Source organism: Oncorhynchus gorbuscha, linkage group LG17, assembly GCF_021184085.1.
Source record: "Oncorhynchus gorbuscha isolate QuinsamMale2020 ecotype Even-year linkage group LG17, OgorEven_v1.0, whole genome shotgun sequence".
In the NCBI taxonomy this organism is placed as follows: Eukaryota; Metazoa; Chordata; class Actinopteri; order Salmoniformes; family Salmonidae; genus Oncorhynchus; species Oncorhynchus gorbuscha.
The window spans coordinates 9,105,656-9,126,282 of NC_060189.1; the positions used below are offsets into that span (position 1 = coordinate 9,105,656).

The following is a 20,627-nucleotide window of genomic DNA, read 5'->3' on the forward strand; positions in this document are numbered from 1 at the left end:
ACCCTGACGTAGTGAGGAGCTGACCCCAACCCTGACGTAGTGAGTAGCTGATCCCAACCCTGACGTAGTGAGTATCTGATCCCCAACACTGATGTAATGAGCTGAGGTTTACATTCCATAGTGCACAATGGCAATACAATGCCATCATGGTAAGTTAAAGGGATACTTCAAGATTTTGGCAATGAGCATGCTAGCAGATACCCATAGACTTTCAGTCATTGCACTAACACTAGTTAGCATTGGCTTGTGAAACTACCTCTAACTTCCTTTATAATGGACACAGAGAGATAAAAATGGTATCCACAAGTTCCTCTGACTCTGGGGAGTTAATCTTGCCAAAATCCCGAAGTGTCCCTTTAAACTTCATATAATTACTTTAGATTAGGATTTTCCTGGTGTTCAAAGCACTTTACATATTGTGGGGTTACTAAGAATGGACTTTTCCCTGCACTACCGATGCATCACTTCTGTTCCATGGTAGTGCTGCATGTCTGCACCACGAAAAAGCATTGTGCTATTGTTTTGTGATAGTGGGTCTTCCTGAATCACCATAGACAGTGAAAGTAGCCTACGTATATTGCTCCTGCCAGCAGCACTGAAAGCATCTCTGAAAGTCCCTATATCGGGCGGTCTTAATAGCCTTCCTGACCTTTTCCCTAAACCACTCCGCCGCCACCCTTCTCTCTCGTTACTAACTGAATACTCCCTCACACACCCCTCATATTCTGATACGACATTGGATCGAACCCGGATCTGTAGTGATGCCTCAAGCACTGCAGTGCCTTTGTCCGATGCGCCACTCAGGAGGTCCCGGTAGTTACTATTCTGATACCAAATGGTACTTCCAAATAATGTTGAATCCTTTCAGGTAAGTACCAGATAGCATTCATTGTTACCACAATTTCTTAGTTAATACCATGTAAATACACGGAAGGTACCAGCTTTAACCGGGCTGTAAAATGAAGTATTAGCACAAGGCCGTTACTCCATAACGACGGGATGAAAGACTGGTCCTCAACTGGCAGCTTCATTAAATAGTACCCGCAAAACACCAGGCTCAACGATGTGTTCTTTGCCTATCTTAATCTTTTCTTTTTATTGGCCAGTCTGAGATTTTGGCTTTTTCTTTGAAACTCTGCCTAGAAGGCCAGCATCCCGGATTTGCCTCTTCACAGTTGAAGTTGAGACTGGTGTTTTGTTGGTACTATTTAATGAAACTGCCAGTTGATGACTGTTTCTCAAACTAGACACTCTAATGTACTTGTCCTCTTGCTCAGTTGTGCACCGAGGCCTCCCACTTCTCTTTATATTCTGGTTAGAGCCAGTTTGCGCTGTTCTGTGAGGGAGTAGTACAGAGCGATGTACGAGATCTTCAGTTTCTTGGCAATTTCTCACTTGGAATAGCCTTAATTTCTCAAAACAAGAATAGACTGAAGAGTTTCAGAAGAAAGTTATGTGTTTCTGTCCATTTTGAGAATGTAATCGAACCCACAAATGCTGATGCTGATGATGCCCATGTAATAGTCCAGTGGCCATTTGATTAATTGTTCAGCAGTCTTATGGCTTGAGGGTAGAAGCTGTTAAGGAGCCTTTTGGTCCTACACTTGGAGCTCCGGTACCGCTTGCCGTGCGGTAGCAAAGAAAACAGTCAATGACTTGGGTGACTGGAATCTCTGACAATTTTATGAGTTTTCCTCCAACACCGCCTATTATATAGGTCCTGGATGGCAGGAAGCTTGGCCCAAGTGATGTACTGGGCGGTACGCACTACCCTCTGTAGCCCCTTGCGGTCAGATTCCGAGAAGTTTCCATACCAGGCGTTGATGCAGCTGTAGAACTTTTTGAGGATCTGGGGACCCATGCCAAATCGTTTCGGTCTCCTGAGGGGGCGAAAAAGCTCCCGTTTCTTCATCATGCTTGGCTGAGAAATCGACCAAAAAATGCTACTACTACAACTCCAAACTTTTTTTCAAAATTAGCTACATACTATCGACAGAAACACGGCAAACGTTGTTTAGGATCCATCCTCAAGGTGTTTTTAACAAATATATTCGATAATATATCCGTTGAGGCAGTTGGTTTCTCATAAGAAGTGATTGGAAAAATGGCTACCTCAGTATTTTACGCAAGATTTTCTGCGGGAGACACCATGTGACCACATGCTATATATGGTCCCTTACAGCCATTCTTCAATGAAATGCATAAAAAGACGTCACAATGCTGTAGACACCTTGGGGAATGCGTGGAAAACGTAAGCTCATTCGTAGCTCATTCACAGCCATATAAGGAGTCATTGGCATGAGGCGGTTTCAAAAAATGTGGCACTTCCTGGTTGGATTTCTATCTGGGTTTCGCCTGTAACATCAGTTCTGTGGCACTCACAGACAATATCTTTGCAGGTTTGGAAATGTCAGAGTGTCTTCTTTCCAAAGCTGTCAATTATATGCATAGTCGAGCATCTTTTCGTGACAAAATATCTTGTTTAACTTCTTCGAGATAGGGGGCGCTCTTTTAATTTTTGGATACAAAAATGTTCCCGTTTTAAACAAGATATTTTGTCACGAAAAGATGCTCGACTATGCATGTAATTGACAGCTATGGAAAGAAAAAAACTCTGACGTTTCCAAAACTGCAAAGATATTATCTGTGAGTGCCCCAGAACTAATGCTACGGGCGAAACCAAGATTCAATTTCATACAGGAAATGGTCCAGATTTTGAATGCCCTGTGTTCCAATGTCTCCTTATATGGCTGTGAATGCACCAGGAATGAGCCTGCACTTTCTGTCATTTCCCCAAGGTGTCTGCAGCATTGTGACGTATTTGTAGGCATATCATTGGAAGATTGACCATAAGAGACTACATTTACCAGGTGTCCGCCCGGTGTCCTCCGTCAAAATTATTGCGTAATCTCCAGGTCCATGCACGTTACATTTTCTTCAGAGAAGAAACCAAACTGCCACGAATGATTTATCATCGATAGATATGTGAAAAACATCTTGAGGATTGATTCTAAACAACGTTTGCCATGTTTCTGTCGATATTTTGGAGTTAATTTGGAAAAAAGAATGCGTTGTAATGACTTAATTTTCAGGTTTTTTCTTACCCAAATGTGATGAACAAAACGGAGCGATTTGTCCTACACAAATAATATTTTTGAAAAACTGAACATTTGCTATCTAACTGAGAGTCTCCTCATTGAAAACATCTGAAGTTCTTCAAAGGTAAATGATTTTATTTGAATGCTTTTCTTGTTTTTGTGAAAATGTTGCATGCTGAATGCTAAGGTTAAATGCTATGCTAGGCTATCAATACTCTTACACAAATGCTTGTTTAGCTATGGTTCAAAAGCATATTTTGAAAATCTGAGATGACAGTGTTGTTAACAAAAGGCTAAGCTTGAGAGCTAATATATTTATTTAATTTCATTTGCGATTTTCATGAATAGTTAACGTTGCGTTAAGCTAATGAGCTTGCGGCGATAATTACACTCCTGGATACGGGATTGTGCGTCGCAACAGGTTAAAACGGGAACGTTTGTCATCCAAAAATTAAAATAGCGCCCTCTAAATCCAAGAGGTTAATGCATTTGAGCCAATCAGTTGTGTTGTGACAAGGTTAGGGGTGGTGTACAGAAGATAGCCCTATTTGGTAAAATACCAAGTCCATCTTATCGCAAGAACAGCTCAAATAAGCAAAGAGAAACAACAGTCCATCATTACTTTAAGACATGAAGGTCAGTATGCCAAAAACTTTGATGCAGAAAATTACATTGATAGATTGTGCCCTTATCTGCAATATTAAAGCTGGAAAAAAGCAATTGTGAATCTATATAACGTCAGGAATAAAATGATGGGGAGGGAAGGATGTACAAACAACTAAGTTCACAAAGTGGAGTGATTAATTTAAAGGGGCATTAAAAGGGAGAGTGATTCATTTAAAGGGGCATTCAAAGTGAGTGTGATTCATTTAAAGGGGCATTCAAAGTGAGAGTGATTAATTTAAAGATGCATTCAAGGTGAGAGTGATTCATTTAAAGGGGCATTAAAAGGGAGAATGATTCATTTAAAGGGGCATTCAAATGGAGAGTGAATCATTTAAAGGGGCATTTGGTGCCAATTTTAGTTGCATGATTGTGTGTTGTTTATCTGAAGAGACAGAGGGAGGGAAAGAGAGAGAAAATGAGAGAGAAAAGAGGGAGTGAGGTAACTTGAGAGGGAACAGAGAGAATGAGGTAACTAGGGAGGGAACAGAGGGAGTGAGGTAACGAGAGAGGGAACAGAGGGAGTGAGGTAACGAGAGAGGGAACAGAGGGAGTGAGGTAACGAGAGAGGGAACAGAGGGAGTGAGGTAACGAGAGAGGGAACAGAGAGAGTGAGGTAACGAAAGAGGGAACAGAGGGAGTGAGGTAACGAGAGAGGGAACAGAGAGAGTGAGGTAACGAGAGAGGGAACAGAGAGAATGAGGTAACGAAAGAGGGAACAGAGGGAGTGAGGTAACGAAAGAGGGAACAGAGAGAATGAGGTAACGAAAGAGGGAACAGAGAGAATGAGGTAACGAGAGAGGGAACAGAGGGAATGAGGTAAATAGGGAGGGAACAGAGAGAATGAGGTAACTAGAGAGGGCACAAAGAGAGTGAGGTAACGAGAAAAGGAACAGAGAGAGTGAGGTAACATGGCAAGTGGCTCAGCTTGGGACAGTGTGTGATGTGTGAGTCATCATATCAGACCCCAGCATGGGATGTTTCCAGGCATTGATGTCCCCAATGAACCCTGTGGCAGCAGGTGTGCTTCCTGGGCCATTGGCAGCCACTGTGGGAGAGATGACTGGATTTGGCCAGGCTGAGGCTGTGTGAGGTGCAAATTCTCGCTGATAATGACATCATGCTATTTTTGGAACTTAATCCAGCACTAATGTAAGGTGCATGGATAGCAGCGGAATTAATGGAATTAATGGAACGGAGTCCATATATTTGATGTGTTTGATACAGTTCCATTTATTCCATTCCAGTCATTACATTGAACCTGTCCTCCTATAGCTCCTCCCACCAGCCTCCTCTGATGGATAGTCAGATTTGAAAAAGTGAATTGCTCCCAACAAGAGGGTTTGGTGAAACCGAACTAGGAAGTGATAGCATCACTAGTGTCTCACCCGGTGGCGGTCCTCCTCGAACACGGCCTCGTGGACGCTGCAGGCGAACAGGGCGGTGGGCAGCTCACTCAGGTCCATCATCTCTTCCTCTCTGTCCTCGTCTTCCTCACATACCATGTCCTCCTCCTCCTCTTCAGGGTCGCTGCTGTAGGCCTCCGAGACGTTGCTCCAGGCCTTGGCCCCCTCCCGCAGCATGGCTACCTGGGTCCAAAGACACAGAGGCAGGGAACAGAGGATGGAGAGGTGAGCCACTAGGGGGGTGGAACTTTTCTGGGGCTTCTAGCAGGGACAAGACTGGAGGGGGGGGAGGAGAGAGAGAGAGTGAAAGAGAGAGAGAGAGAGAGAGAGAGAGGGAAAGAGGGAGGGAGAGAGAGAAAGAGGGAAAGAGAGAGAGAGAGAAAGAGGGAGAGAGAGAATTTAGTATTTTAGTATTTACTTGTCTCAAGTAATATATCTATTGTATACATTGATGGTGCAATTCACTGCTCCTTGCATGGGCTCACAATCTTATGACAGACAGACAGTTCTAGTCAACAAATTGATAAGAATATTGAACAAACCAAAACACTGCAGATATTCCTATTTGTCCTTATAAGTCTATGGGTGTTTCCCATTATAAGACTGCAACACAAGCATTTATACCCTACACCAGAGGTCCCCAATTCCATTCAGCAGTGGGCAGATTTTTCCTTGAGCAGATGGTAGGGAGTGGGGGGGGAGACATAGTTATAAATAATTTGTACACTGCAAATTGACTGCAAGAATCCCAACCAGATATAATACTTGACGACTAAAAAATAATTTCAAACCTTGATCACAATCACATGTCTCTCTAGGAGGAGGAGGTGTCTCCCTATTTATGTGTGGGAATAATTGGGAACAGATTTCCTCGTTTAAATTTCACAGTATTTTATGTCCAACATAAATACAAGTGTTCAGAAAACATGAAGGGGGGGGGAATAAAAATCAACAGCTGGCCGAATTTGGCAAGTAGGTTGGTGAACCAGGGCCCTGAACAAATACATCAATTGAGGATCATTTCTAACGCTGTTGTGGGATAGGGTGACATCTGGCGGCCAATAGAAGGATAATTGAAGCACTACCTAACCTGAATTATAAATGAATACTATGTAGTAAGAACTTACTATGTCGTTCATAATCATAGAAGAAGAATGCTGTATGCTGTCAAGATGAAATACAATGATATAGAGTACCAGTCAAAAGTTTGGACACACCTACTCATTCAAGGGGTTTTCTTTATTTTTACTATTTTCTACATTGTAGAATAATAGTGAAGTGATCACAACTATGAAATAACACATATGGAATCATGTATTAACCAAAAAAAGTGTTAAACAAATCAAAACATATTTTATATTTGAGATTCTTCAAAGTAGCCACCCGTTGCCTTGATGACAGCTTTGCACACTCTTGACATTCTCTCAACAAGCTTCATGAGGTAGTCACCAGGAATGCATTTCAATTATCAGTAGTACACTGTTGTTATAAATTAATCTGTGGGATTTCTTTCCTTCTTAATGCGTTTGAGCCAATTAGTTGTCTTGTGTCAAGGTAGGGAAGATAGCCCTATTTGATAAAAGACCAAGTCCATATTATGGCAAGAACAGTTCAAATAAGAAAAGAGAAATGACAGTCCATCAATACTTTAAGACTTGAATCCAGAAAATGTCAAGAACTTTTAAAGTTTCTTAAAGTGCAGTTGCAAAAACCATCAAGTGCTATGATGAAACTGGCTCTCATGAGGACTGCCACAGGGAAGGAAGACCCAGAGTTACCTCTGCTGCAGAGAATAAGCCTCAGAAATTGCAGTCCGAGAAGTAACAGGCACATCTCAACATCAACTGTTCAGAGGAGACTGCGTGAATCAGGCCTTCATGGTCAAATTGCTGCAAAGAAACCACTACTAAAAGACACCAATAAGAAGAAGAGACTCGTTTGGGCCAAGAAACACGAGGAATGGACATTAGACCGGTGAAAATCTGTCCAAATTGTGTATTAGTGAGACGCAGAGTAGGTGAATGGATAATCTCCGCATGTGTGGTTCCCACCGTGAAGCATGGAGGAGGAGGTGTGATGCTGGTGACACTGTCAGTGATTTATTTAAAATGTAAAGCATACTTAACCAGCATGGCTACCACAGTATTCTGTTGCGATACACCATCCCATCTGGTTTGCACTTAGTGGGACTATCATTTGTTTTTCAACTGAACAATGATCCAACACACCTCCAGGCTGTGTAAGGGCTAACCAAAAAGGAGAGTGATTAAGTGCTGCATCAGATGACCTGGCTTCCACAATCAACCGACCTCAACCCAATTGAGATGGGTTGGGATGAGTTGGATAGCAGAGTGATGGAAAAGTAGCCAACAAGTGCTCAGCATATGTGGGAACCCCTTCAAGGCTGTTGGAAAAGCATTTCAGGTGCTGGTTGAGAGAATGCCAAGAGTGTCCAAAGCTGTCATCAAGGCAAAGGGTGGCTACTTTGAAGAATCTCAAATATAAAATACTTTTTTTGCTTACAACATGACTCCATATGTGTTATTTCATAGTTTTGATGTATTCACTATTATTCTACAATGTAGAAAATATGACAAATAAAGAAAAACCCTTGAATGAGTAGGTGTCCAAACTTCTGACTGGTAACGTAACTGCCATACTTTTCTTTCCAAACCGCAGAATAGCCTACAGACTACAGCAAATGATGTAGCCAAAACTGCACAGCATGTCAACAACGCAAGCCTGTAACATTGTAGCCGAACGTAAATATTTACTTGCCTCTCTTTAAAAGCAACCGATTTGTTTCAAAACTTGTTACATAAGAGCTGCCAGATAAAAGCTTAGCGCCGGCAGAGCTGTCACTAAGGGCGAAACCCCATCAACGTCAAAATGACACACAGCGACATGTCAACGAATCAAAATCGCGCATATATTTAGATATTTTTTTATAGTGACAAGAGGGAATAGTGGCCTCTTGAAACGACTTACCACTATCATTGAGAAGAAAAAAAAATATTCCAGAATGTCAATATGATTTCTGGTCAAGACAGTCCAGCCGGAAATATCAACATTCACTGTCGCCTGAAGAAAAACAGTTGGTAACAGTTGTTGATGTATCTCTCTGACGCAGTGTTTCTTTACATTAGATTATTGTACAATATCTGATGCAGCCTACACCAGCACAGGTCACTGCCAGGTGAGACCAATGATAACCCAGCTGATGCGCTTTTCTACCAATGGTAATTGAGCAAGGGGAGGATGTTCGTGTTCAAGATTGGTGGCAAGCACGCAGTAAACACACCGGACACACTGGACTTTACTGAAGCCCTATGCTGAAGCTCTTCGGTGATACATTGCGACAGTTACAATGGGGTTGTAAAATCTTTTGAGATATTTAACATACCACAAAAACTGCATGACTAAGAAAATAACAGGTCTGAAACTAATATTTCCTCAATTTCAGCTCACCTCAGAGGGCGAGATTCCAAATTGACTTGTTGCAGCTCATCCACCCTAGTGGAAAAACGACGACATTCTGTCATCACCAAAATTATATTTGGATACCCTCTCAATTTAATGTTTCATATAGTCATATCTATACATGAATCTTTTGCATGAACGTCAGTAGTATATTATTTATTTGCTTACCTAGTTCATAATACAGCAACAGTGGTGGCAATGAGGTTAAGGGTTACAAATCATTCGTTACAGGAAGAAAACAATAGTATACTGTGAGCTCATTGGTCGTGTCAGTACCTCTGGATTTCCTATTCATTGAAAAGACTGGCAGAATGACAAACAACAAGTGTTGACCAGAGACGTCAGTAGTCTATTCTAAATCAGCTCAGTCACTCATTGGACATTTCTTCATATTGGTCATATTGGTTTAGCTTGCACAGTGATACAAGGAAATTGTCATAACATCTATATAACTTAAAGACATTCAGAATCCCATTTAGTCCACATAATAAACGCAGCTAAACTAAAGGTAGATCCCAACTTAAAAACATATGTTTTTTTTTTTAAAGAGCAGAAAAGTGGCATCACACTCATTGACATTGTTATAAATGGAGTGTGGTGAGCAGAGTCCGTAGCCACAAAGCGTCTCAAGAGTTAAAGAGTGCTGATCCAGGATTACATGGACAGGGTGGACCTGATCCTAGATCAGCACTCCCAGTCAGACGCTGTGTAGATCCCAAGCGTCAAATCCATTCCTAACACAAGAAGACTACTTGAATAAAGCCGTCCAACTTTTATCACATTATGCTTCAAACACAATAAATATGCTACTTTTTTTTAAATCACCATTTCTTTCAGTTTTACATGGAATTCACACAATCATTGTGCATTTACAAGACCATAGTCCCAACTACAACTTGATGATTTAAATGCAACTAAAATAACTTAAAACAATAACAGTTTATAAGCATTTTGGTCATTTTTGGACTAAGCAGTCGTACACCGTCTTACTCGTCAGAGGCAGAATTGTGGGGTGACTTCAACTGCTCAAGCAAAACATACAAGGAAAACTGCAGACAGTATTCATTGGCAAGTCTATTGAAAGAAATCCTGCAGAAATGCATTAACATGGAATAAGTCACTCAATCTTATGTGGCGAACACACAGCAGCAGGGAGAAACAGGCAGGGTGCTTTAGTCTAAGGCACATTAATGTCCAAAGGTATGACATGTCTATGGGCCTGGATTGCGTGGATCCAGGTCGATGTTTGTCCGCGGTCAGTGACAACTTCAGGATACTTCAGTAACTTTCTTGGAATGATTTGCAGGAATAAAGCTAATGTCTCATGGTTGAAATGCCCCTCATTGCAGTCCGTGGATAGGAAGACATTAAAAGAAGAGTGTACAGCTCAGTTGAATTACTGTAGAGTAGGGGTTCCCAAACTTTCACTTAGACACCCCTTCCAGTTTTGGGGAACTACCTAGACCCCCCACCCCCATTTAAAGCAAATTTACTCAAATTGCTATACATTTTGTAATGTTTAAATGTGATATTTGAGTGACTCAAACATGGGATAGTTGATCGGGACATTTCTGACAGGTTATACATAGCATAAAATAAGGAAGGCAATGACTGACATGACAAGAGGAACTGATGATGTACTACCCAATTTAGAAGTTGCACCTTCTGCATTCTACTACTAAAACTTTTCAAGAGTAAGTTGAAAGTTGGACTGGGTGCCCCCCCCCCACAAAATAACAATCATAAATGTTTATTTTGGGGGGTGGGGGGGTACCCCACAGTTTGGGAACCACCGCTGTACAGCATGATTCTGACAACCCACAAAACACTTCCTTATTGTTAGACATGGCCAGATGGGGGTAACATAGTAATGATGACATCATCCTACACTGAGTCTATGGTTACATCCCTATTCTGAACCCTTTTCCAGACGTGTGCACCACTTCAGGAGAAGGGTGGAGGATTGAGACGCAGCCTACGGGTGGGGTGGGGGAGGTTGAAGCACGTCTGAAAGGTGCCTCAGTCGTTTTTCAGGTCAGCCGAACTATAGGGGGCGGCGGTGGGACTGGGTGTGACTGCCAGCTGGTCATGATCCAGCTCTGGTAGAGTGGCGGGCGCCACGCTGTCATTGTTAACCAGGGCACCGTAGGAAAAGGAACCGTTATAGTCCGGCTGCACTGCTCGCCAGCCCTTGTCGTGAATGGTGGGAATACCTGTGTTTAGGAAAAGAGAATGACATGAATTCATAACACAAGGTGAATCTGTAACACAAGGCAGATTATTATTATCATTAACTCAATGTGAGTCTGAATTCATGGCAATGGGGCAGAGAAACCAATTGACCTATTGGCTTTAATTCCCGTTAGATTGCCTGTGTCGCACGGAGAGCACCATGGTGGCAATCAATCATAATTCACAGGTAGCTTTTTGTGTTAATGTTGCAAGACAGTCAAGCGAGTTTTGATATCAAAGTCAGAAGATGCAAGGAATTTACCGTACAACGTCAGCAAGCTATTGAATTCGTATTGGGGAAAATGGAGGGGGGGGGGGGGCATGCGTCACGGCAAAGGGAACTGTACCTTCATTACCTTGCGACATGTCCATTGTCACATAGGGTTCAAAGGCCTTCAGCCTTTTCCTGTTCTTGGTAATCAGGAAGACTCCCAGGAAACAAGAGAAACATCTAATGAAGGACAGAGATAAGACATAACATGGATAGGAAGCCCAATAGCCATCATCACTGTTACATCCTCAGAAAGCATGAGCTCCTGAGTTGGGAAAATCTTGTGCAATACACCGACGCATGTCTTGTATTCAAGATCCTAAATGGCCTGGCTCCCCCTCCACTCAGTAGTTTTGTTAAACAGAAAACCCAAACATATGGCAGCAGATCCACAAGGTCTGCCATGAGAGGTGACTGTATAGTTCCCTTAAGGAAAAGCACCTTTAGTAAATCCATTTTCTCGATGAGAGCTTCCCATGTCTGGAATACACTGCCATCAGTCACACATAACTGCACCACATATCACACTTTCACAAAATGCTTGAAGACATGGCTAAAGGTCAATCAGATTTGTGAACATGGTCCCTAGCTGTGTGTTGCCGCTTTCCATGTTGTCTGTTGTCTGTAGCTTGTGAGGTGTGGAAACACTTTGCTTTTATTCATTTTGTTTTGCTGCTTTTTGTTCTGTTGCTCTGTCTGTATGCTACGTCTTGCTTGTTCTATGTTGCTCTGTCTGTATGCTACATCTTGCTTGTTCTATGTTGCTCTGTCTGTATGCTATGTCTTGCTTGTTCTATGTTGCTCTGTCTGTATGCTACGTCTTGCTTGTCCTATGTTGCTCTGTCTGTATGCTACGTCTTGCTTGTCCTATGTTGATATGTCTTGCTTGTCCTATGTTGCTATTGTCTATATTGTAATTGTTTTTAATAACCTGCCCAGGGACTGCGGTTGAAAATTAGCCGGCTGGCTAAAACCGGCACTTTTACTTTGATTAATGTGCACTGTCCCTCTCTGATACCGCTAATTTTGGGGCCATATCACTATATGTCCAGTCTGACACATGTGGCCTATTATAGAACCGCCTACTCACCCCAACAAAAACATGCAGATGTGAAGAATGTCTTCATGATTAAACTCCAGGTAAAATATGGCTCCTGTAGATGTGAAAATAAAAGACTGATGTTCACACCTTCTTGAGCTGTGATTCCACAGAGGTTAAATTGACAATGTCAGCAGCTCTCTTACCTGCGACAATCGCAAAGGATGTGGATAGGATGTAGTTCACACAGGCTATCGTGGAGGAGTCGTACAGGTGAGTAGCCTGGGAGAGAAACCTGAGAGGGTTCACAATGAGGTGTCAGTCAAACACAATACAAGTGTCTTACATAGCAGTAGACCTTATATATAAACAATACATGTAGTTACTAGAGGTCGACCGATTATGATTTTTCAACGCCGATACCGATTATTGGAGGACCCCCCCCCAAAAAAAAAAAGCCGATGCCGATTAAATTGGCCGATTTAAATGTTTCTTATTTGTAAAAATGATAATTACAGCAATACTGAATGAACACTTATTTTAACTTAATATAATACATCAATAAAAATCTATTTAGCCTCAAATAAATAATGAAACGTGTTCAATTTGGTTTATATAATGCAAAAACAAAGTTTGGAGAAGAAAGTAAAAGTGCAATATGTGCCATGTAAAAAGTAAAAAAGCTAACGTTTAAGTTCCTTGCTCAGAACAGAGAACATATGAAAGCTGGTGGTTCCTTTTAACAAGAGACTTCCATATTCCAAGGTAAGAGGTTTTATGTTGTAGTTAATATAGTATTTATAGGACTATTTCTCTATACCACATATGTCAGAGTCAAGGCCCGCGGGCCACATCCGGCCCGCGAGAAGGTTTTTTACGGCCCCTGGGATGATCTTGATTTGTTATTAGAACCGGCCCGCAGACCGCAGCAAGCCGGCAGCCCGCAGATCTTTTACACGCACCAATACTACATTTCCCACAATGCAACGGTGACGCACCGAGCAGTAGGCTGCTTCATTTCAATATTTATTGGCACAGCAGTTGTCAGCATCACAGTAAAATTAATTTTCAGATACCCATCAAAAATGGCAAAACGGAAGGTGGACACTGAGAACCGGGGGTTTCAAACAAGGTGGGAGTCGGAGTATTTGTTCACGGAGGTAGCTGGAAAACCTGTGTGTCTTCTGTGTGGAGAAAGTGTGGCGGTACTGAAAGAGTATAATCTGAGACGACATTATGAAACGAAACACGCGGACAAAAACAAGAATATGGACATGGAACAAAGGCTACAAAAGGCAGAGGAATTAAAACGAGGCCTCAAATCTCGACAGGCTCTGTTCAAAAAAAGCCAAATCACAAGGCCAGGCTGCTGTCAAGGCCAGTTTTATTTTGGCAGAAGAGATCGCTAAATCAGCCCGGCCATTTACGGAGGGGGATTTCATCAAAAACTGCATGATTAAAGTTTGTGACGAAGTTTGCCCAGAAAAAAGGCAACTCTTTTTAAATGTGAGTCTGAGCAGAAACACCATTGCCGAGAGAGTAGACCAGTTGTCCATCAATCTAAAAGAGCAGCTTGTGAAAAAGGGAAAAGATTTCATTGCATATTCCTTGGCTGTGGATGAGAGCACCGACATTTCTGACATTGCCCAGTTGTCAATTTTCATCCGCGGAGTGGACTCCAGCCTAAGCGTGACAGAGGAGTTTTTGGCTTTACGTCCTATGCATGGCACAACTACGGGGCATGATTTGTATGAAGAGGTGTCAAGATGTGTAAATGAGATGGAGCTGCCTTGGGAAAAACTCGTGGGTTTGACAACCGACGGAGCACCTGCGATGTGTGGACACAGGAGCGGACTGGTGGAGGAAAATACGGGAAAAGATGCAAGAGGAAAACGCGACAGGTGAGCTGACAGCTTATCATTGTATCATACACCAGGAAGCGTTGTGCGGTAAAGCCTTGAAAATGGAGCATGTAATGAGCATCATCACGCGCACAGTTAACTTTATCAGAGCCAAAGGTTTGAATCACCGCCAGTTCAAGGCATTTCTGACGGAGTTAGAAACGGAGCATGGTGATTTGCCTTATCACACAGAGGTGCGATGGCTAAGCCAGGGAAAGGTGCTTCAAAGATGTTTCGAGCTTCGTGAGGAGATTTGTCTGTTCTTGGACAGCAAAGGGAAAGACACAATACAACTCCGAGACGAAATGTTTCTGTGTGAAATGGCTTTTCTGTGTGACATTACGAGTCATCTGAATGCAATGAACTTGCAGCTGCAGGGTCGGGATCGTGTCATCTCTGATATGTACAGTACAGTGAAGGCATTTAAAACCAAACTGACTCTGTGGGAGACGCAGATGCGGAAAGAAAATTTGAGCCACTTTCCCAGCTGCCAGACCATGAAAGAGAAGCTCTCTACCAGTGCGTTCCCGAGCGCACAGTTGGCTGATAAAATAGGTATGCTTGCCGCTGACTTTCGACGCCGATTTGCTGACTTTGAAGCACAAAAAAGCAGGTTGGAACTGCTCGGTAACCCATTTGCTGTTGACGTGGAAAGCTCACCACCAAACCTCCAAATGGAGTTGATTGACCTCCAATGCAATGATGCACTGAGGGCAAAATATGCGGCAGTGGGTGCTGCGGAGTTCGCCCGTTTCCTCCCCGACACAATGCCCCAGAGCTGCGCATCCAGGCTGCTCAAACGTTGTCTATGTTTGGCAGCACATACCTGTGTGAACAACTGTTTTCTTTGATGAACTTGAACAAAACATCACACAGAAGTCGACTTACTGCTGAACACCTCCACTCAATTCTGAGGATTTCCTCAGCTCAGAGCCTTACCCCGAACATTGATGAACTTGTGGAAAAGATGGGACACCACCAAGTATCACCCTCAACCTCAAACAAGTGAACATTACTGTGCAATCACATATTTAGAGTTTTTACTCAGTTCAAGTTTAAAAGTTAAAGTTTAATATTTGTTTTCACTGCATGTTACTTCTCCTTAAACAAAGTGTTGTTTTTGATTAATAGATTTTTGCACTTTATTTTATTGTATTTCAATCCAATTATATTTTAAAAATATTTCAGTTGAGTGGATGATAGAAAATTGCTATTATTGTTTTTTTCTTTGAAGTAAATTTAGCCCACTTTTGCTAAAATAGAAAATATAGGCTACTGATGGTGCCTTGAATACCGGTTTCTTTCATTTAATGTTCATGTTATGGGGATTTTTATATAAAGGAAATTTGTCTTTTTTTTTGTCTGTTGAAAATTAAAGATTACTGACAGAGCCATAAGAAAATATTGCTTTATTTATCTGATCATATTGGAATATATTTGTTAGGTTTTCAGTAGGTTCAATTAGGTTCACTAGACTATATGCGTCATTTAAAAAAATTTCAATGAACATTCGAACAGTCCGGCCCTCGGCTTGTAGCTAAATTTTTTATTTGGCCCTCCGTCCATTTGACTTTGACACCCCTGCTCTATACCATTTGTATTTCATATACCTTTGACTATTGGATGTTCTTATAGGCACTTTAGTATTGCCAGTGTAACAGTATAGCTTCCATCCCTCTCCTTGACCCTACCTGGGCTCGAACCAGGAACACATCGACAAGCCACCCTCAAAGCATCTTTATCCATCGCTCCACAAAAGCCGCGGCCCTTGCAGAGCAATGGGAATAACTGTATGTGGTAAGGACTGTATGTGGTAAGGACTGTATGTGGTAAGGACTGTATGTGGTAAGGACTGTATGTGGTAAGGACTGTATGTGGTAAGGACTGTATGTGCTCAAATATTTATATTTTTTTGGAAAATGGAATGAAGGGTTAGCTATTGCTAACTGCCTTGTGCACTCACGTAGCCTGGAAGACCACAGTGGTAACCATGCAGACAAACATGACGTAGAAGATGGGGTAGTTGAGCTGCATGGTGCCCTGGACGCTGAGGACCAGCATGCCTGCCACTGCTTTCACTGTGATCACAGTCACAGAACCTGGGGAAGAAGCACCATGCAGTAAGGTGGTTAACAAGCCCTCTAAAAACAGAAACGTTAGTGAAAAGAGACATTTTCAGTAAAGAGCAACTTTCATGAAATTCTATTATTTAGACCTGAGTTAAATTCCTATCAAGCTAATATTGGACTGTTTATCACAGCTCTACCTATCAGTGGGTTGAGTTCTACACACACACACACACACACACACACACACACACACACACACACACACACACACACACACACACACACACACACACACACACACACACACACACACACACACACACACACACACACACACACACACACGCAGTTCTCTGTTGCTGCTGTCTAGAAAATAGTTTGTTGTTGCTAAATATTGAACATTAACATTTTGCCGTCGTCCAACTTACCGAGCAGCGCCACCAGCAGGAGAATGACAACAATGTGATTAGCGTTGCGCTGCTTGTAGAAGTACAGCAGAAGACAGAAGGCAATAATCTCCAGGAACTGTCCCGTAGAAAACCCAAACATCAACAGGAGATATTACAGCTCTTATAAATAGCCCATTTATCATAACTAACATAGAGGCGGGGGAAATTGGGTTGCCAAAGAAAACAACAACCTGGTGAAAAAAAAAAAGTTACGCTCTTGTCCGAATCGGATACATTCTAATTATGCACAGAAAGGTGAATTATGTAGACTTAAAAAGAGTATTTATGAAATACCTCAATCCCCATTCTCCTATACAGAATCAAATTTCTTACCACATACAAGAGGAAGGGCCATCCTACGACCTGTTTCACTATGTTCTCTGCAGTAAGTTTCTGGTGATAGTTGGGTCCGAACGTGGCAAAGAGGTAGGTCCCGGCTACCGTCAAGATACATCCAAGGAAAGACAAAACGTATCGCTCTAGAGTCAAAGACAAGCATTCATGTTAGCATTCATGTTAGCATTCACGTTAGCATTCACGTTAGCATCATGTTAGCATTAACATGTATAGAAATGCTTTTGGTACACAAACTTTCCAAATATGGGTTTTGTATTTCTAAAATGCTAAGTAAATGGCTGCATTAACACTACATTTAAAAACAAATGTTTTTGAATAACCATCCAAACAAATTATTCAGAGACTTTTCACCCATTTCCCCAAAACGCTTCATTATTCAGGTTATTTTATGAGGAAAAGAAAATCCATAGCAAATAGCAGCGTGTGCAGTGGGACCAGTATTTGCATTGTCTCAGCATAATTTCCATACAATTTGCCTAAAGCAGAATGTCAGTTCCAAAATGAACCATAAAATGTAAAATACCCATTGAACTTACTTAAAAATTCCTTTGGCTTCCATTTCTCTCTCAGGAAAATGAAACCTAAGATTGAACTTGCTGAAAAGAAGAAAAAACAAATGTTCATTAAACATGATTTAAAAAATGCCACATGACATTTAGGCATTGTTTTCTTTCCGAAATGTTAATAATGTAGTTATAAACAACTTCAATCTGGTACACATTTCCTTTTATTTCATGTCAACATTAAATTCCAAGTTCAGGGTTGTATTCATAAATTGACACTGTTGGCAAAACGTTTTGCACCATAGAAAAAACATTAGCATCGGAAACCATTTTGTCCAAACGGGAAAAGTTTTGCAATGAAAACAAGAGTTTCTATTGGACACATTCAGGTAGGTCGCTCCCCAATCCGTTCACTTCTCTTCGGTATCTGGTGAATACACCCCAGGCTATGATAGGCCAAGCTCCCGAGCAATGAGAGTGAAGTGTAATTTGCTTACCTATGACAGACACTGCATTCAATGGAGCTATTAGAGATAAAGGTGCAAAGGCATAGGAGACAAAGTTGGCTGCTTCTCCTAGAACGGTAAGTACCAGGCCACACCACCATGTTTTGGTTAGGTAGAAGGCACGGGGGTCCTTGGTCCCCGCTAATGTTACATGGCTGTATTTCTGGAGAATTCAGGAAAATAAAGACAATTAAATAGAACCACCGTTGTACAAATATTGTGTCTCTTCGGACACCCACTCCTTGTTATATCCAAAACATTCAACATGAGGGTTGGCAGTTGCCTGAGCTTACCTGAATGCTTACAGAGATGCTGACAAGCAAATTACCAAAAATGGCCAGCAAGGTTCCAATGAGGTTTTCCTGTAAATGCAAACAAACAAATCCATTCACTTAGGGGTCATAAATATTTCAAGAGACACTTCAAATATGTGGGCAGTGACACAGGTGACATGTAGGCCACACCCACATGTTATTGCATGGACACACGAGTGTATTAATGGAATGTGATATCTTCAAATGACGAATGAATAAGACTAAGCACAAAACTTTAAACGCTTTAACGTAACTAATAAAACAGGCAGTTGATCTAATAAACAGGTTGGACATACTCATCCAGCTGTTTCAAGTTACAGACTGAACATTTGACAAAATGTATCTTAATGCATCGCTCTTTGGCTACATTTGACCATTTCTTTTTTTTAAATTGCTATTTGCGGTTCATAACAGGATGTAACACTCGCCACGACGCATCATATTCTCACCGTATAGGAATCGCCGCCGTCTGCAGTATATTCTACTCCTGCCATTCTGGTTGAGGGAAATGTCTATTCATCAACAGCAGGCGAACATTTCCAGAGACATCATGTATCTGTTAAAACGCAACTTTAATCAATAAACAATCGCAATAGTTAATTTCCCAGTAAGACTCTTCTACGAGAAGAACGCCATCTTTGGATGCTTGTATTTCCGGATTCTATTTTACACACAGCTGTTACGCATGACGCACAGCGAGATTCATTTGAATGCCGCTGGAAGACAGACCAAAAACGGACACGGATGCTGTCATAGAAATGCGAGAGAAACTTTCCAACTACCATCCTTTGGATGACTTGCGCGGTGATGGGGGACTAATGACAGTAATTTAGCAGATTGAATTTGCATGCCAAAATGGTTTGTTCATCTTGCAAATAAAGATGACAAATTCACAACAACAACAAAAACTATTAATGTGATTTATTTGGTGTGTAGGCCTGTTGCTAATGGAAATTATTGCCACGAATTTAACAAGAGTTGTTTTCTTGCCAATGTTGTTTATTTTGCACTATATGCTCCATTCAGCTGTCGCACTGTCACATCAGTACAGTAGGCCGCGCCAACGAGCCATTTCTTCAAATAGGCAAGGAAAAGGTTACATAAGGGAGGTACCTGCCTATGTATGGAGTCAACACGTGCGTTTATTATTTACAGTATGAAGAAGTCTAGGTTTTTGCGTTTATTATTTACAGTATGATTTTTTTTACCTCAATAAAAAATTATTTTATCATAATGGGAGAACAAATTCTGATAAATAACCACTACATTAAAGCTATACGCTTGCAAACCAGAGGTTCATAAAGTTTTCTTCCAATGACTGTTCGTCTATCCACCACAACATACCTGTGACATGTGTAATGGTAGGATACAGCAATGTGTTACATTTGGGATCGGCCTGTACGTTGTACTTTCTATGGTGTTATTATTAAAACTGGGTGGTAACCGGGCCACCCTGGAGACAGATCACCATAATCTGATGCCATTCAGTCATTTTTGACGTTGATTAATGAAACGCAAGCTTGGCTATTGTGCCATACAGTCCTACGGGCATTTGACAGGCCCTGCACTGCGTCACAGTCACTGGTTCCATACGCATTCCCTGCAATTGTAGCTTTAGGCAAGGTCAACAGAGGGAGGGTGTATTGTGCCTGTGAAAGACGGGATGAAAATATTTGTGCCCACCAATTTTACACACGGGGATCACGCCTGTACACCTGTTCTAGATGAGTCATGACTAAATCATTTGTTAAATGAAATGACATTCTGAGGATTTGCCTACGGGACTGGAGAAAAGCCATGGTCAAATATAAATAATAAAACAAAGGTGAATGATGGAGATGGATACAATAGGCTAGCTATGTCACATTTATGATAAGAGTAAGTAGGCTATGTCACATTTATGATAAGATTAAGTAGGCTATGTCACATTTATGATAAGATTAAGTAGGCTATGTCACATTTATGATAAGATTAAATATGTCAGACAGAGAGTCTGTGAGGATGCATTACTATTTGTTATTTGTGGTGAATAAGCAAATAGATTACATGCAGTCTATATTTTGTATTTAGTTTGTAGGGAAAAACATGCAATATGTCCAGTAGGGGGAGTACCTTTCCTGGGCTTAATTTTGTAGACTTTGATCATGGAAAGTGTCCTCCTTACCTTGAGTAGGTGAACTCCATTATAAACGCAGACAAATAAAACTATATATATATATATATATATGATTTGTATAAGTGATACTTACATCCCTGAAGCAAACCATTTTTTTTTAACTAATAACCAGAACAACTCTGCCTCTTGGATATTCCCTCACATGGGGACACAACCACACAAA

General features: G+C 41.4%; 2 protein-coding genes across 7 annotated transcripts in view; both read right to left on the bottom strand.

Moving 5' to 3' along the window:
* The window catches only part of LOC124001290 (calcipressin-3-like), a 77,126-nt gene extending 68,785 nt beyond the window's left edge, over positions 1 to 8,341 (bottom strand). For all 5 annotated transcript variants that reach the window (XM_046307959.1, XM_046307958.1, XM_046307960.1 and 2 more), the window contains exons 1-2: positions 8,156 to 8,341; positions 5,150 to 5,443 (exon numbers count right to left, since the gene is read on the bottom strand). In XM_046307959.1, the coding sequence (XP_046163915.1) occupies positions 5,150 to 5,344 (195 nt within the window). In that variant the 5' untranslated portion in view covers positions 5,345 to 5,443; positions 8,156 to 8,341. The remainder of the gene's footprint in view (positions 1 to 5,149; positions 5,444 to 8,155) is intronic.
* A 447-nt stretch (positions 8,342 to 8,788) lies between these two features.
* Positions 8,789 to 18,967, bottom strand: nipal3 (NIPA like domain containing 3). Of its 2 annotated transcripts, none has more exons than XM_046307962.1 (11): positions 18,738 to 18,967; positions 18,268 to 18,336; positions 17,966 to 18,137; positions 17,502 to 17,561; positions 16,942 to 17,087; positions 16,588 to 16,684; positions 16,054 to 16,189; positions 12,396 to 12,484; positions 12,241 to 12,304; positions 11,236 to 11,330; positions 8,789 to 10,860 (listed from the first exon to the last, which is right to left on the bottom strand). In XM_046307962.1, exons 1-11 carry the CDS (start codon positions 18,780 to 18,782, stop codon positions 10,667 to 10,669), a joined length of 1,167 nt encoding a protein of 388 aa, XP_046163918.1. In that variant the 5' UTR covers positions 18,783 to 18,967; the 3' UTR covers positions 8,789 to 10,666. The 2 variants fall into 2 exon arrangements, with proteins under 2 accessions (XP_046163918.1, XP_046163917.1); XM_046307961.1 differs by having other exon boundaries at positions 11,227 to 11,330.
* Positions 18,968 to 20,627: the final 1,660 nt, after the last annotated feature.

What these genes read in the sequence shown, in the direction of transcription:
- nipal3 (XM_046307961.1), bottom strand. Translation starts at nt 18,782, where the DNA reads ATGGCAGGAGTAGAATATACTGCAGACGGCGGCGATTCCTATACG. An exon ending in GCATCTCTGTAAGCATTCAG is followed by an intron (nt 18,138 to 18,267) that starts GTAAGCTCAGGC and finishes TGAATTCTCCAG; the next exon opens with AAATACAGCCATGTAACATT. An exon ending in GAAGCCAAAGGAATTTTTAA is followed by an intron (nt 17,088 to 17,501) that starts GTAAGTTCAATG and finishes CTTTGACTCTAG; the next exon opens with AGCGATACGTTTTGTCTTTC.